At 40.8% G+C, this 18,499-nt stretch overlaps 3 protein-coding genes across 3 annotated transcripts in view; all 3 read right to left on the reverse strand.

Moving 5' to 3' along the window:
* zmynd11 (zinc finger, MYND-type containing 11) overlaps positions 1–5,624 on the reverse strand; it is a 39,543-nt gene extending 33,919 nt beyond the window's left edge. The window contains 2 exon segments of the mRNA XM_071206460.1: positions 302–437; positions 5,493–5,624. Coding sequence (XP_071062561.1) covers positions 302–432 — 131 coding nt within the window. The 5' untranslated portion in view covers positions 433–437; positions 5,493–5,624.
* A 1,224-nt stretch (positions 5,625–6,848) lies between these two features.
* Positions 6,849–8,201, reverse strand: LOC117462650 (tripartite motif-containing protein 16-like). Its single transcript, XM_034104915.1, has one exon. It carries the CDS (start codon positions 8,199–8,201, stop codon positions 6,849–6,851), a length of 1,353 nt encoding a protein of 450 aa, XP_033960806.1.
* Positions 8,202–11,568: 3,367 nt separating this feature from the next.
* LOC117462651 (tripartite motif-containing protein 16-like) lies at positions 11,569–12,921 on the reverse strand. The gene has a single exon (XM_034104916.1). The coding sequence runs from the start codon at positions 12,919–12,921 to the stop codon at positions 11,569–11,571; it is 1,353 nt and encodes a 450-aa protein (XP_033960807.1).
* Positions 12,922–18,499: the final 5,578 nt, after the last annotated feature.

Here is an 18,499-nt window from a genome sequence, read left to right on the forward strand (position 1 = left end):
CGGGCTTTAAGGTTGCGCTGAGGAGAGCAGAATGTAAGGTTTTTTACCGGACCTGGTAAAAGACATTTAAATCACTGAACTATAAGCTGTGATTCTGTTCCTAAAGGAAGCATTTGTCACACGTGTCTCATTCAAAGACTGTGGGAAAGCTGAAAACTACTGATTTTGGCGATTTGTCTATTTTCCTGGGGGTAAACTATCCTTGAACACTTTTGCGTGCACTTCCGTCAAAGGACAACGTACACACACATCATGTAAAGACACAACCCATCACTATCAGTGTTTCTCAGATTGTTCTTACTTGGAGATCCGGTCCATGTTAGCGATTTGTTTCTGGTTTCGGACGACCTCGATGGCCGCCCACACGTACTGCACCACCTTCGGGTCCGCCAGCCTCTTCTTCACCACGCGGGACATGATTTCCTTATTCATCTTCACTGCAGGGAAACAAAGGAAAGTAATCATTAAAATCAGCAGATACATCTTTTGTTCTGTGGATGAAAAGTAGGATGAAGTATAGTTCATTCTCACAGCAAAATACTGACAAAAGGCATTTTCCAAAGTGTTTTAATACCAATTTAAGAATACCAGTGAAGATAATGAAGCCACTGTTTTGTCTCCAGGTGATTTGGGCAGGATAGGAGCGCACGGTGGTCAGGTGGACAACAGACGGTGAGCATGAGCATCACATGTCAGCGTCTCTAAAGAAACGACTGACCCTCGATCATCAGGTGGGTCAATTAGGCATTTGACACTTAATTAGCGTCTTGTCAAACCTAACAAGAGTTCCTATTATTTTCCAAATATTATACAGAATACATGTATTATATTCTGTATATAAAACACGGTAGGCGACACAACAAATGTAAACAAGGAGCAAAGGATGCTTCGAGTAGTGAATCGGTTGCATTTTGGACAATAGCTGCAATATATCAGAAAATTCATTCACAAATCAGCAATATGTAATAATCTAACTGTCTTCTTGTTAAATGAGATGGCCAGAATATTAAAGACACAAAAAACATGATTTATAGAAAGATAACAAAAAGAAAAGTCCTTATCATTTGGATATATTTCTGGAAGAGTTTGCTTATTTATTGAGACAACTGTGGAGCTTGGATTACAGCAAAGAAACTAAAAACGCATCCTTCATCATATTTTTTTGGGTTGGTATTCTGGTCTCTTTTTTCCTTGAAATTCCTTAAGCGAATTCAGCTATTATAACGGTTGCTATGGTTTTTAATGACTGATTGAAGTTGTTGGCACATCCTTTGGTGGTTTTACTGACCAGCAACTGACCCAGTCAGAGCAAACCAGGAAAGACATTTGAGGTGTTTCTGCCTAACTTTACACAAACGTTGGAGATGCTTTGAAATAAAGTTTAGCCATGTTTGTCGTGACCTTTGTTGTGATCACTCCTCGCATGCTAGCTATGAGCCACAAGCTGCAAACACCAGACATACATTCAGATGATGCTTAAAAGTCGTATCAAGGCGCCATTTATTTGAAAGGAATCATACATCCAAGCCATAATTCTGCTGGAAGGCATTCGGAGCCACGCTTATATTAAGCATTATTGTCATTACGAGGACATTCTTAATACTTGCAGCCCCCTCTGTGACACGGGGACATCAAAACAAATAGAACCGTGATGGATGCTGAGCAATATGACGAGTAAAGCCTAGAGACCTTCAAAGCTTCTGAATAAAGCCGGCTGCTTCTTCCCTGTGGTGCTCAGCCCGGCCTTACTCCTGGAATATCTACAAATCCAATTTAATGCCGTTCTCCTCCAAAGCCTCCGTGAAACCTAAGATGTCACTTGCATAAACCGCGGCCAAAAGCTAGCCATAATAAAGCTGAGAGCGCTTTGGTGTACTTTGTAGTAGAAAAGGCGACGACAGATGTTGACAGAGGATGTTCATTTTCACACTCTTTTCTCAGGAGAGTATGAACTGTGGATCCGCGTGGGGGGGGGAACATGGTCACACGCAGCGGAAAAAGGCAACTCTACAAATGCACTGTTTTGGGTCAAAGTAAAAGGTCCTTAAACGGAGATGGATCTTTACGCATATTATCTTTAATATTTCTGCTATCTTACAGACTCGTGGATCGACAACATCAACTTTAAACACACTGAAATGTAAAGGTTTTGAGGCTGTGAAAAAGTAGAAATGCTGTTATTTGTATGCCTTGGATGTGCACTTGTTTAATTAACACGTTTCTTAAAAGGTGGGGGAGGTACGTTTGAGAAACCGGCTCGAGATACACTTGTTGTGATATTCCATGGAATGCTCTTAACATCCCGATAGCAATGAATATCTGAAGTGCTTTGACAATAAATACAAAAATGTCACCTGTGGAAGCCGTGGCGCTGTAAAAAGCACGACCAATCATCTGAGCCGGCCCGGCTAAAGTAACTGGATGGCCTACCTGCCTGTCAGCCTTCCATCTGTGCACAAACTGATCTCGTGCCCTCATTGGTCATGTGGCGTCCGTGTGTGTTGGAGGCGGGGCTCTGTGAGGAAGTGGCAGATTATTTCCGGCTGTGTATTTTCTAATTCTAGCGCCCTCGAGCTGGTTTCTCCAAAATGACCTCCCCCACCTTTAAGTGAACATGTTAATGAAATCATTATTCAGGCCTTTTTCTGCACCGTTTTCTTTCCCTAGGATTTCTGATTGTTGCTAACGGTTACTTTAAAAATATGTAAACATTAATTTACTCAGATTTGGGATGACTGGGGGACGAGTCTTCCCACCGTAATTGGGTTAAACCGACCGGCTAAGATAGTGAAATTGTAAAGACAGTGGTTGGGCGGACTTCCCAGCGTCACGAGAGATGAAGGTGAACGGGACGAGAAGGAGTAATGGGATCCCTCCTTCTTCTGTGTCAGGAGGCGTGAAGGAGGGCCATCTGTGCCACAAGGATCTTGAGAAGGACGCATGTGTCACTTTAAAAACAATTCTATTTTAAGGTTTTGAGGCTGTGAAAAAAATGCTGTTGTATACCGTGAACGCGCACTTGTTTAATTAATGCCTGTGCCATGAAAGCAGCAGCAGCAGCAGCATCCTGGCTTGCATTACAAACAGCACACAGCTGACTTCCTCCTGGCTTTCATCATTAGGATCCCCTTAATGATAATGATAATGAAAGTCTGAAGCAATCTTTAGTCTTCTCTTGTGCATCGGCAATGAGGGACCATGGCTCTGTACACGGCTGTGTTCTGTATCGTATTTGTATTCTCTTTAGGCAACATGAACCTTCTTTCTGGTGCATGTGAGGTTTGTGTTGAGCGTACCGAGATAAAAAACGTTTTACATAATATCTTAATGGATGTGTCACCGTTACAGTTCTGACACAATGCAAGTACATCTCTGCCTGAGAGTTGAGCAAGTCAATGTGTCATGCATGTATATTACACTAGTTCTGTAAGAGCAGTATAATGCACATTATTTTAAGCTACATTTATCGTTTCACTTCTCCACATTTCAAAACAGTAATCAAGCTATGACAGAACCAATCATTTAAACCATATCTAATGACATCTGGTGGTATAACTTTTACAATTCTTCTTGTAATTGACACACTGCTTTCCACTTTGTTCACAATGCACACGCAGTATGAACACATGCTACCGAAGCAATTAGTCTGACAAAGGGAGCCAATTAGAGGACAGGCTGAGAGGGGTTTGAGGCTCCCAGGGCAAGACAGCTCCTCAAAAACGTGTCGCCATGTCAACAGAGATGGGACTTTAATGTTGTACTTAAGTAGAAGTACTCAGATCTTGTACTTGAGTAAAAGTACTCAGATCTTGTACTTGAGTAAAAGTAGAAGTACTCAGATCTTGTACTTGAGTAAAAGTACTCCGATCTTGTACTTGAGTAAAAGTAGAAGTACTCAGATCTTGTACTTGAGTAAAAGTACTCCGATCTTGTACTTGAGTAAAAGTAGAAGTACTCAGATCTTGTACTTGAGTAAAAGTACTCAGATCTTGTACTTGAGTAAAAGTAGAAGTACTCAGATATTGTACTTGAGTAAAAGTAGAAGTACTCAGATCTTGTACTTGAGTAAAAGTAGAAGTACTCAGATATTGTACTTGAGTAAAAGTAGAAGTACTCAGATCTTGTACTTGAGTAAAAGTAGAAGTACCAGAGTGTAGGAATACTCTGTTACAGTAAAAGTCCTGCATTCAAAATGTTCCTCAAGTGAAAGTAGAAAAGTATTATCATCAAAATATAGTGAAAGACAGTAAAAGTAGTCGTTGTGCAGATCCTTATACCATTTCAGAATAATATATATGATATGTTTTATAATGATTGATCATGAAAGTGTTCTCAAAGCTGGTAAAGGTGCAGCTAGTCTGAAGTACTTTGTAGACTGCAGGGTAGCTGGTGGATTCACTCCAGGTGGAACTAAAGTCTGATTCAACACTTGATTATATTTACCATCATTCATCCACATCTGTAGAGTAAGTAAACACATTTAGTGGCATACAAGTACAGGATTTACCCCTGAGTTGTAGTTGAGGACAAGTACAAAGTAGCAGAAGTTTTAAATACTCAAGTAAAGTAGAAGTACCTCAAAATGCTACTTAGTTACTATACACCACTGCATATCAAGAATCATGTCTATTTGTTATGATATCGATTAAATGACAGTAGCACAGTTAACACGGGGTGCAGCAGTGTCAATATCAACCATGCTGATGAGGAGAACACATCTGTTGCTGCTATGACTCCTGGATTACATATATTATATTAAATAGCATCTGGATAATCAGACTTCAAACAACGCATGTCAAAAATAAATGCCACATTTAACACAACTGGTAGATTTGGCAACAAAGAGGGAAGGCCACGGGCTTTTGCCAATGTGTATTTTAAATTATCTTTTCCAGCGATTGTCTTTGTTAAGTGTGCCTTATGTAAAAAAAAAATTGGTCCATGTATATTTAAAAACGCGCTATATAAATTGAAAAGAAATGCATTATTGTTAAACGAGCTGTATTTAGCTACAAGCATGCTAGATAACGTCAAAGCACATCAACACAAAATAACCGATTTAACTTGCACTTAATAACACCAAACAGCCACTTTAGATGTAATGTGTCATAAGTAATAACATACATTCCCCATAATAACATTACATGTATGGTTGGCGAGTTATTTATTTTTCAGTCAGCAATGCTACGTTGCTAGCATTAGCTTATCGGTAGCTTAACCAAAGCTAGTCAACTTGTCAACAACAAAAATATACAATAAAAGCGACATAGGAGGTGCTTTTTGGCTTCACTTCAAGCTAAAAAATCCGCCACAAACAAAGTCTGCTGATAAGCAAACAGCTCGTTTGTTTTGGAGGCGCCATGTTCACAATCCTCCATCACGGGATAAGGAGCTACTGCTAAGCTAATGCTAAGCTAACAGTGCTAACTAGCCGCAGTGTTGTCACTTTTTCTTGCCATTTTTCATGAAAATAATACAAAAATAAAACTCACCTTTTGCTCCGGTGTCACTAACACACAAATCCTTGAAGGATGGAGCACCAGAAAGCTCACATTTAGTGATTTTCCGGCTGGTTTGGAGGCTGGTGGTTTGTGTGTGAACACTCAGAGGTAAACAGAGGGAGAACTCTAGTGGTGGAATCCGATTTACTGCACCTAAAACCCGGGGAATTAAAGGGGCAGTCCGCCCATCGTCCATGTCACAGTCAATGTACTGGTCATCAGCAATGGTGAAGGAATTCACAAGAAGAAATCGACTGACTTTTGAACATGTTTACTTAAAATTACAACAATATGGCACCACTATTAAAAAAAACATCACCTCTGGCTGCCAGAGAACTCACTGCCCCATAGTTTTAGTTTTCCCTCCCAAATCATCATATGTATACACGTCTCTGCTCCTGTAGTATTCACCTATATTTCTGTTGCTGCATTTTTTTTTGTCTTTTATCAAAGATTTTAACTATTCAGAATATATTATATTGTATGGGCTTTCTACTGTAGATATGTTTATATTTGCTGTTTATTTCTTATTGTGTTATTATTCCATCTTTTAGATGTTATTGCCCGAACACGCTGCTGCTGTAACACAATAAATCCCTAAATTGGGATCCAATAAGTATCTATCCATAAAATACGAAGGTAGTCAAAACCAAATGTGTATTTGATAAATATATTTACCTGAAATGTTACCCTTTGTCGCAATTTTCTTTATATTTCTTTCTCCATTTCATTATATGTATATAGAGATACATTTAAAAAAACAAAAAAGAGTATGTATATACCTTTGTACATCTTATTTCATTGTTGTGTATATGGAATGTTTGATGTACATATACTTTCTTGAATGAAGGAGAACAAAACTGTAAAAAAAGTCATTTTCAATGTGGTAATTTCCCCCAAAAAAGTATTCATATGTATACATTTATGTATAAAACTTCAACATTGTTTTTACGTGAATTAATTGAAACCTCACGCACTTTCAAGTTGTATGCAAACGGCATTTTATTGTACTTGCAATGACAATAAAGTTGAATGTACTCAAATATCCTATAACAACACATTTGTATGACACCCTGGGACGAAGAAAACGAGACAAAACTTCAATCATTCTTCAATAAAAAAAACGTTATTGATTATGTAAGCCTTCAGGTTTGTTCACACATCCCATCATAAAATCAGCATGGTAAAAAAGAAGAACACATATTAGCATAAACTCCACCAAGACGACAGGCAGTTTGATTGACAGCTGATCTCTGTGGGGTCGGCACTCAGCAAAAAGAGACTAAACGAGTTAAACAAAACATCCACACAACATTTAACCCAAGTACTTTCTCCGGCTAGTTAGAGTTAGTCGATCTCAGCATAGTCTCCAGCATTGTCATAAAATGTAAACCCCAGAAAGAGAGGCTCAGTGAAGGTGGTCTGGACTCTGTGGAGGAGGGTCATGGCGTCACCGTTGATCTTGTAGAAACACAGAACACCGGCACCGTGATCCAGGAAGATCCCTACCCTGTTGCACTCAATAGCCGGGTACTGCACGGTCTCATTATTGTGTGCGAAATGGAAGCCCCCTTTGGTGCAACGTAGTACCCACGACTTTGGGTTGCATCCAAATCCAACTTTGTTGTCGGCCCCTTTTCTTTCATTACTCCTGTATGCGAGTGCAAAGTCAACCACAGACGCTCCCCGCTTTATCTCCACGTAGCAGCGTCCAACAATCGCCTGCTCGGTCAGGACCTGCTTGTGAACCTCGAATCTGTCGGGATGATCAGCACATGGACGTCGGACTTTGTTTATGTATGTGACTCTCGTGTCCTCCCTAGATACCTCCAGGTGTGGGTGTGCCGTGTCTGGATCCATGGTGAGTGTACGAGTAATGGTTCTGAATTCAGCTTTGGTCGTGGGCTCTGGTTTCAACATCAAAACGTCCGCCTCGCCCACGAGATTTGTCCACAAACCAACCATAACCTCCAGTTGGTTAATGCCGGATAACACCTCTACTGCCACTCCTTCAAAGTATCCCCGAGGACGGGGTTTGACGCACGAGGTGTCTGTAGATCCACTGAGAGGTGGCAGGGACTTGTAGATGTGTCTCAGCTGGTTGAGATCCTCTCCCTGTGAGAGTTTTCTCAGCTCAGTTTCTCTGCTCTTCAGCTCAGAGATCTCCTTCTCCAGCTTCTTCTGAAGATTTCTGACCCGGTTTTGTTCAATTTCCCGCTGGGATATGATATTCTGCTTCACATCAGAGCACATTTCCATCATGAAACTGCTCAACACTGCAAATTGTCCCTGACAGTCCTTCATTGCTTTATTAGCAAACCTGTTGAGAGCCTTCTCTTCCTCTTCAAGCAGCTTCACATATTTCTCTCTGTCCTGGATCCTCTTCTGAATGTTCTGTCGACTCACCCCCAGCTCCTTCTGTGTTTCGGTCCTCTCAACATCCAGCAGTCCAGTCTTCTTCAGCCGCTCCACCAGGAATGCTAACATGGTGTTTTTAACCAGGTCAGGTCTGGGTGTGAAGGCCTTCCTACACTGAGGACAGCTCTCCTTTTTATTCTGTGTCTCTCCATCCCAGTAGTTTGTAATACAGCCCATGCAGTAGCTGTGTCCACAGGGAATAGTGACCGGATCCTTCATCACATCCAGACATATCGAACAGGAAATGGATTCAACGTCCAGCTTAGCTCCTTTCTGGGACATTTCTCCTCGTTGTAGTCCCAGAGTTTCTCAGATCAGAGAAGTAGTGTGCGCTGACTCAAAAACAAACAAGGGGCCTTTACTTCCCTCTCATTGGCTGATCTGCACCAATGGGTGTTCAGAGCGGGAGGAAGAAGGCGGAGTTATCAACCTTCCACGCGTTTCAGAAGGCTTTCTCTTAAAGGGGCAGCTCATCTTTATTATGAGAAGATAAAATATACTCTAGTGATCCAAATGTTACCGTTTTTTGTCACAGTAGCATAGATAAGACATTGCACATGAGTTAGAAGTAAATCACAAAATAATGTAATCCACCTTTCATATTTGACAGATGTATATATATATATATATTTATAAAACGGACAAGTCAAATTAAGCAATCTGATTGGTTCTTAGCCGTGATATACTGAGCGTATACCACGGGTAGAATTGTAAGTTATTTTTCACAACAAGTCAGTATCCCTCCGCGTCTGAGAAAAACAGTATACTGTTGGGCTGAAACAACTGGAACATACTGGAGCAAGAACGCAGCGGAGAAGTAACGGGGCAGAAACCCTCCTTTTTACGCAGCAGTCCAGACATAGACATCAAACGGCAAATATATATTCAGTGTGCAGTTCCTTTGGCATTAGGGCAGGGATATCTAGATACTTTCCAAGGTTTGACATAATGAATTGTGCTACTGTTAAAGCAAGCAACGATGTTTTCAAATCTGTAATCAAAGAGGTCCGCAAAAACACTATCGGCCAATCAGATTGCTTGAATTGACTTGTCAGTTTTATAAATATATTTACATTTCTTCCGTTACGGAACAAACTTACAAAGCATAAGATGGAAACATTTAAGATGAACTTTGACCTCCGGGGGGTCTTATATGGAGGAGTGGATTGAGGAGTGCCTATCTCCAGAAAAAAAAGCACCTAAACGACGACATGCAGAGCTACGTGAAGAGCAGGTAGACCAACTGGAGAAGTACCACCATTCAAAAGCTTTCTGATGCGGGTCTTGAAACAAAGCAGAGCAATTATGACCGTTAGTGGCCACAGGTGCGAAAGCTCTCTCTAGAGCTGCTGTAAGCCGAATCTCGGGGACCGGAGAAAGTGGAGCAATATTCTCACCACGCCAAGCAACAGCCTAGAACAACCTCAGCAAGTAACCACGTAAGCCATGCTGCTGATGCTGGACAGGTTTTCAGTGGGTGCACAATAAACTGCAACATACACATGAATGTAAATACATAGCCAAATAATGGATCAACGCTCTCTGTCTCATATGTTCGCTAGCTGTTAGTGTTGTTGCATAGCAACCACCTCGCACTATGTTTCGCGCAGCAGGCAACGGAGGGACTATTTTATTTTGAACATCATTATTTACTAATAAAAACTATTTAAATTAGAGTGTGTATTTTGTTTTCATCTTGCCACACTTGGTAACCGTTTTATAAAAGCAATAGCTCACTTCAGGCCGTGATATATGCTCATTATATCACAGCTAAGGGGCCTGTCGTGAGCTATTGCTTAAATATATAGTGTAAAGTGGTGGTGGTGTAACTAAGTGCATTAAGACAAGTGCTGTACTTGTGTAAAATGTTAAGGGTCTGTATACTTTACTTGAGTATTTCCATGTTATGCTACTTTGTACTTCTACTACAATTCAGAGGTAAATTGTTTACTTTTACTCAATTGTACTGTAGTAGTAGTAGTAGTAGTAGTAGTAGTAGTAGTAGTAGTAGTAGTAACTTTACATATCTGGATTATTGATATGAAATATATTCAACTGTTAAATCAGACTTTAGTTCCACCTGGAGTAAATTCACAAGCTAACCTGCAGTATACAAAGTCATTCAGACTAGCTGATAACACGGGCATTTGACTTGGCAGTTTTGTCAATATATAACAATAAATATCAGCACAAAGCACCAACAGATTGACGGATTTAAAGTGTAAGAGTTGTACTTATTTATTCACTTTTTCTTGCCATTTTTCATGAAAATAATACAAAAATAAAACTCACCTTTTGCTCCGGTGTCACTAACACACAAATCCTTGAAGGATGGAGCACCAGAAAGCTCACATTTAGTGATTTTCCGGCTGGTTTGGAGGCTGGTGGTTTGTGTGTGAACACTCAGAGGTAAACAGAGGGAGAACTCTAGTGGTGGAATCCGATTTACTGCACCTAAAACCCGGGGAATTAAAGGGGCAGTCCGCCCATCGTCCATGTCACAGTCAATGTACTGGTCATCAGCAATGGTGAAGGAATTCACAAGAAGAAATCGACTGACTTTTGAACATGTTTACTTAAAATTACAACAATATGGCACCACTATTAAAAAAAACATCACCTCTGGCTGCCAGAGAACTCACTGCCCCATAGTTTTAGTTTTCCCTCCCAAATCATCATATGTATACACGTCTCTGCTCCTGTAGTATTCACCTATATTTCTGTTGCTGCATTTTTTTTTGTCTTTTATCAAAGATTTTAACTATTCAGAATATATTATATTGTATGGGCTTTCTACTGTAGATATGTTTATATTTGCTGTTTATTTCTTATTGTGTTATTATTCCATCTTTTAGATGTTATTGCCCGAACACGCTGCTGCTGTAACACAATAAATCCCTAAATTGGGATCCAATAAGTATCTATCCATAACATACGAAGGTAGTCAAAACCAAATGTGTATTTGATAAATATATTTACCTGAAATGTTACCCTTTGTCGCAATTTTCTTTATATTTCTTTCTCCATTTCATTATATGTATATAGAGATACATTTAAAAAAACAAAAAAGAGTATGTATATACCTTTGTACATCTTATTTCATTGTTGTGTATATGGAATGTTTGATGTACATATACTTTCTTGAATGAAGGAGAACAAAACTGTAAAAAAAGTCATTTTCAATGTGGTAATTTCCCCCAAAAAAGTATTCATATGTATACATTTATGTATAAAACTTCAACATTGTTTTTACGTGAATTAATTGAAACCTCACGCACTTTCAAGTTGTATGCAAACGGCATTTTATTGTACTTGCAATGACAATAAAGTTGAATGTACTCAAATATCCTATAACAACACATTTGTATGACACCCTGGGACGAAGAAAACGAGACAAAACTTCAATCATTCTTCAATAAAAAAAACGTTATTGATTATGTAAGCCTTCAGGTTTGTTCACACATCCCATCATAAAATCAGCATGGTAAAAAAGAAGAAACACATATTAGCATAAACTCCACCAAGACGACAGGCAGTTTGATTGACAGCTGATCTCTGTGGGGTCGGCACTCAGCAAAAAGAGACTAAACGAGTTAAACAAAACATCCACACAACATTTAACCCAAGTACTTTCTCCGGCTAGTTAGAGTTAGTCGATCTCAGCATAGTCTCCAGCATTGTCATAAAATGTAAACCCCAGAAAGAGAGGCTCAGTGAAGGTGGTCTGGACTCTGTGGAGGAGGGTCATGGCGTCACCGTTGATCTTGTAGAAACACAGAACACCGGCACCGTGATCCAGGAAGATCCCTACCCTGTTGCACTCAATAGCCGGGTACTGCACGGTCTCATTATTGTGTGCGAAATGGAAGCCCCCTTTGGTGCAACGTAGTACCCACGATTTTGGGTTGCATCCAAATCCAACTTTGCTGTCGGCCCCTTTTCTTTCATTACTCCTGTATGCGAGTGCAAAGTCAACCACAGACGCTCCCCGCTTTATCTCCACGTAGCAGCGTCCAACAATCGCCTGCTCGGTCAGGACCTGCTTGTGAACCTCGAATCTGTCGGGATGATCAGCACATGGACGTCGGACTTTGTTTATGTATGTGACTCTCGTGTCCTCCCTAGATACCTCCAGGTGTGGGTGTGCCGTGTCTGGATCCATGGTGAGTGTACGAGTAATGGTTCTGAATTCAGCTTTGGTCGTGGGCTCTGGTTTCAACATCAAAACGTCCGCCTCGCCCACGAGATTTGTCCACAAACCAACCATAACCTCCAGTTGGTTAATGCCGGATAACACCTCTACTGCCACTCCTTCAAAGTATCCCCGAGGACGGGGTTTGACGCACGAGGTGTCTGTAGATCCACTGAGAGGTGGCAGGGACTTGTAGATGTGTCTCAGCTGGTTGAGATCCTCTCCCTGTGAGAGTTTTCTCAGCTCAGTTTCTCTGCTCTTCAGCTCAGAGATCTCCTTCTCCAGCTTCTTCTGAAGATTTCTGACCCGGTTTTGTTCAATTTCCCGCTGGGATATGATATTCTGCTTCACATCAGAGCACATTTCCATCATGAAACTGCTCAACACTGCAAATTGTCCCTGACAGTCCTTCATTGCTTTATTAGCAAACCTGTTGAGAGCCTTCTCTTCCTCTTCAAGCAGCTTCACATATTTCTCTCTGTCCTGGATCCTCTTCTGAATGTTCTGTCGACTCACCCCCAGCTCCTTCTGTGTTTCGGTCCTCTCAACATCCAGCAGTCCAGTCTTCTTCAGCCGCTCCACCAGGAATGCTAACATGGTGTTTTTAACCAGGTCAGGTCTGGGTGTGAAGGCCTTCCTACACTGAGGACAGCTCTCCTTTTTATTCTGTGTCTCTCCATCCCAGTAGTTTGTAATACAGCCCATGCAGTAGCTGTGTCCACAGGGAATAGTGACCGGATCCTTCATCACATCCAGACATATCGAACAGGAAATGGATTCAACGTCCAGCTTAGCTCCTTTCTGGGACATTTCTCCTCGTTGTAGTCCCAGAGTTTCTCAGATCAGAGAAGTAGTGTGCGCTGACTCAAAAACAAACAAGGGGCCTTTACTTCCCTCTCATTGGCTGATCTGCACCAATGGGTGTTCAGAGCGGGAGGAAGAAGGCGGAGTTATCAACCTTCCACGCGTTTCAGAAGGCTTTCTCTTAAAGGGGCAGCTCATCTTTATTATGAGAAGATAAAATATACTCTAGTGATCCAAATGTTACCGTTTTTTGTCACAGTAGCATAGATAAGACATTGCACATGAGTTAGAAGTAAATCACAAAATAATGTAATCCACCTTTCATATTTGACAGATGTATATATATATATATATTTATAAAACGGACAAGTCAAATTAAGCAATCTGATTGGTTCTTAGCCGTGATATACTGAGCGTATACCACGGGTAGAAATTGTAAGTTATTTTTCACAACAAGTCAGTATCCCTCCGCGTCTGAGAAAAACAGTATACTGTTGGGCTGAAACAACTGGAACATACTGGAGCAAGAACGCAGCGGAGAAGTAACGGGGCAGAAACCCTCCTTTTTACGCAGCAGTCCAGACATAGACATCAAACGGCAAATATATATTCAGTGTGCAGTTCCTTTGGCATTAGGGCAGGGATATCTAGATACTTTCCAAGGTTTGACATAATGAATTGTGCTACTGTTAAAGCAAGCAACGATGTTTTCAAATCTGTAATCAAAGAGGTCCGCAAAAACACTATCGGCCAATCAGATTGCTTGAATTGACTTGTCAGTTTTATAAATATATTTACATTTCTTCCGTTACGGAACAAACTTACAAAGCATAAGATGGAAACATTTAAGATGAACTTTGACCTCCGGGGGGTCTTATATGGAGGAGTGGATTGAGGAGTGCCTATCTCCAGAAAAAAAAGCACCTAAACGACGACATGCAGAGCTACGTGAAGAGCAGGTAGACCAACTGGAGAAGTACCACCATTCAAAAGCTTTCTGATGCGGGTCTTGAAACAAAGCAGAGCAATTATGACCGTTAGTGGCCACAGGTGCGAAAGCTCTCTCTAGAGCTGCTGGAAGCCGAATCTCGGGGACCGGAGAAAGTGGAGCAATATTCTCACCACGCCAAGCAACAGCCTAGAACAACCTCAGCAAGTAACCACGTAAGCCATGCTGCTGATGCTGGACAGGTTTTCAGTGGGTGCACAATAAACTGCAACATACACATGAATGTAAATACATAGCCAAATAATGGATCAACGCTCTCTGTCTCATATGTTCGCTAGCTGTTAGTGTTGTTGCATAGCAACCACCTCGCACTATGTTTCGCGCAGCAGGCAACGGAGGGACTATTTTATTTGAACATCATTATTTACTAATAAAAACTATTTAAATTAGAGTGTGTATTTTGTTTTCATCTTGCCACACTTGGTAACCGTTTTATAAAAGCAATAGCTCACTTCAGGCCGTGATATATGCTCATTATATCACAGCTAAGGGGCCTGTCGTGAGCTATTGCTTAAATATATAGTGTAAAGTGGTGGTGGTGTAACTAAGTGCATTAAGACAAGTGCTGTACTTGTGTAAAATGTTAAGGGTCTGTATACTTACTTGAGTATTTCCATGTTATGCTACTTTGTACTTCTACTACAATTCAGAGGTAAATTGTTTACTTTTACTCAATTGTACTGTAGTAGTAGTAGTAGTAGTAGTAGTAGTATAGTAGTAGTAGTAGTAGTAGTAGTAGTAGTAGTAACTTTACATATCTGGATTATTGATATGAAATATATTCAACTGTTAAATCAGACTTTAGTTCCACCTGGAGTAAATTCACAAGCTAACCTGCAGTATACAAAGTCATTCAGACTAGCTGATAACACGGGCATTTGACTTGGCAGGTTTTGTCAATATATAACAATAAATATCAGCACAAAGCACCAACAGATTGACGGATTTAAAGTGTAAGAGTTGTACTTATTTATTCACTTTTTCTTGCCATTTTTCATGAAAATAATACAAAAATAAAACTCACCTTTTGCTCCGGTGTCACTAAACACACAAATCCTTGAAGGATGGAGCACCAGAAAGCTCACATTTAGTGATTTTCCGGCTGGTTTGGAGGCTGGTGGTTTGTGTGTGTGAACACTCAGAGGTAAACAGAGGGAGAACTCTAGTGGTGGAATCCGATTTACTGCACCTAAAACCCGGGGAATTAAAGGGGCAGTCCGCCCATCGTCCTGTCACAGTCAATGTACTGGTCATCAGCAATGGTGAAGGAATTCACAAGAAGAAAATCGACTGACTTTTGAACATGTTTACTTAAAATTACAACAATTGGCACCACTATTAAAAAAAACATCACCTCTGGCTGCCAGAGAACCCTCACTGCCCCCATAGTTTTAGTTTTCCCTCCAAATCACATATGTATACACGTCTCTGCTCCTGTAGTATTCACCTATATTTCTGTTGCTGCATTTTTTTTTGTCTTTTATCAAAGATTTTAACTATTCAGAATATATTATATTGTATGGGCTTTCTACTGTAGATATGTTTATATTGCTGTTTATTTCTTATTGTGTTATTATTCCATCTTTTAGATGTTATTGCCCGAACACGCTGCTGCTGTAACACAATAAATCCCTAAATTGGGATCCAATAAGTATCTATCCATAAAATACGAAGGTAGTCAAAACCAAAATGTGTATTTGATAAATATATTTACCTGAAATGTTACCCTTTGTCGCAATTTTCTTTATATTTCTTTCTCCATTTCATTATATGTATATAGAGATACATTTAAAAAAACAAAAAAGAGTATGTATATACCTTTGTACATCTTATTTCATTGTTGTGTATATGAAATGTTGATGTACATATACTTTCTTGAATGAAGGAGAACAAAACTGTAAAAAAGTCATTTTCAATGTGGTAATTTCCCCCAAAAAAGTATCATATGTATACATTTATGTATAAAACTTCAACATTGTTTTTTATGTGAATTAATTGAAACCTCACGCACTTTCAAGTTGTATGCAAACGGCATTTTATTGTACTTGCAATGACAATAAAGTTGAATGTACTCAAATATCCTATAACAACACATTTGTATGACACCCTGGGACGAAGAAAAACGAGACAAAACTTCAATCATTCTTCATAAAAAAAACGTTATTGATTATGTAAGCCTTCAGGTTTGTTCACACATCCCATCATAAAATCAGCATGGTAAAAAAGAAGAACACATATTAGCATAAACTCCACCAAAACGACAGGCAGTTTGATTGACAGCCGATCTCTGTGGGGTCGGCACTCAGCAAAAAGAGACTAAATGAGTTAAACAAAACATCCACACAAGATTTAACCCAAGTACTTTCTCCGGCTAGTTAGAGTCAGTCGATCTCAGCATAGTCTCCAGCATTGTCATAAAATGTAAACCCCAGAAAGAGAGGCTCAGTGAAGGTGGTCTGGACTCTGTGGAGGAGGGTCATGGCGTCACCGTTGATTCTTGTAGAAACACAGAACACCGGCACCGTGATCCAGGAAGATCCCTACCCTGTTGCACTCAACAGCCGGGTACTGCACGGTCTCATTATTGTGTGCGAAATGGAAGCCCCCTTTGGTGCAACGTAGTACCCACGACTTTGGGTTGCATCCAAATCCAACTTGTTGTCGGCCCCTTTTCTTTCATTACTCCTGTATGCGAGTGCAAAAGTCAACCACAGACGCTCCCCGCTTTATCTCCACGTAGCAGCGTCCAACAATCGCCTGCTCGGTCAGGACCTGCTTGTGAACCTCGAATCTGTCGGGATGATCAGCACATGGACGTCGGACTTTGTTTATGTATGTGACTCTCGTGTCCTCCCTAGATACCTCCAGGTGTGGGTGTGCCGTGTCCTGGATCCATGGTGAGTGTACGAGTAATGGTTTCTGAATTCAGCTTTGGTCGTGGGCTCTGGTTTCAACATCAAAACGTCCGCCTCGCCCACGAGATTAAGAGATTGTCCACAAACAACCATAAACCTCCAGTTGGTTAATGCCGGATAACACCTCTACTGCCACTCCTTCAAAGTATCCCCGAGGACGGGGTTTGACGCACGAGGTGTCTGTAGATCCACTGAGAGGTGGCAGGGACTTGTAGATGTGTCCTCAGCTGGTTGAGATCCTCTCCCTGTGAGAGTTTTCTCAGCTCAGTTTCTCTGCTCTTCAGCTCAGAGATCTCCTTCTCCAGCTTCTTCTGAAGATTTCTGACCCGGTTTTGTTCAATTTCCCGCTGGGATATGATATTCTGCTTCACATCAGAGCACATTTCCATCATGAAACTGCTCAACACTGCAAATTGTCCCTGACAGTCCTTCATTGCTTTATTAGCAAACCTGTTGAGAGCCTTCTCTTCCTCTTCAAGCAGCTTCACATATTTCTCTCTGTCCTGGATCCTCTTCTGAATGTTCTGTCGACTCACCCCCAGCTCCTTCTGTGTTTCGGTCCTCTCAACATCCAGCAGTCCAGTCTTCTTCAGCCGCTCCACCAGGAATGCTAACATGGTGTTTTTAACCAGGTCAGGTCTGGGTGTGAAGGCCTTCCTACACTGAGGACAGCTCTCCTTTTTATTCTGTGTCTCTCCATCCCAGTAGTTTGTAATACAGCCCATGCAGTAGCTGTGTCCACAGGGAATAGTGACCGGATCCTTCATCACATCCAGACATATCGAACAGGAAATGGATTCAACGGTCCAGCTTAGCTCCTTTCTGGGACATTTCTCCTCGTTGTAGTCCCAGAGTTTCTCAGATCAGAGAAAGTAGTGTGCGCTGACTCAAAAACAAACAAGGGGCCTTTACTTCCCTCTCATTGGCTGATCTGCACCAATGGGTGTTCAGAGCGGGAGGAAGAAGGCGGAGTTATCAACCTTCCACGCGTTTCAGAAGGCTTTCTCTTAAAGGGGCAGCTCATCTTTATTATGAGAAGATAAATATACTCTAGTGATCCAAATGTTACCGTTTTTTGTCACAGTAGCATAGATAAGACATTGCACATGAGTTAGAAGTAAATCACAAAATAATGTAATCCACCTTTCATATTTGACAGATGTATATATATATATATATTTATAAAACGGACAAGTCAAATTAAGCAATCTGATTGGTTCTTAGCCGTGATATACTGAGCGTATACCACGGGTAGAATTGTAAGTTATTTTTCACAACAAGTCAGTATCCCTCCGCGTCTGAGAAAAACAGTATACTGTTGGGCTGAAACAACTGGAACATACTGGAGCAAGAACGCAGCGGAGAAGTAACGGGGCAGAAACCCTCCTTTTTACGCAGCAGTCCAGACATAGACATCAAACGGCAAAATATATATTCAGTGTGCAGTTCCTTTGGCATTAGGGCAGGGATATCTAGATACTTTCCAAGGTTTGACATAATGAATTGTGCTACTGTTAAAGCAAGCAACGATGTTTTCAAATCTGTAATCAAAGAGGTCCGCAAAAACACTATCGGCCAATCAGATTGCTTGAATTGACTTGTCAGTTTTATAAATATATTTACATTTCTTCCGTTACGGAACAAACTTACAAAGCATAAG

This window comes from Pseudochaenichthys georgianus, chromosome 17 (assembly GCF_902827115.2).
Source record: "Pseudochaenichthys georgianus chromosome 17, fPseGeo1.2, whole genome shotgun sequence".
Classification (NCBI taxonomy): Eukaryota; Metazoa; Chordata; class Actinopteri; order Perciformes; family Channichthyidae; genus Pseudochaenichthys; species Pseudochaenichthys georgianus.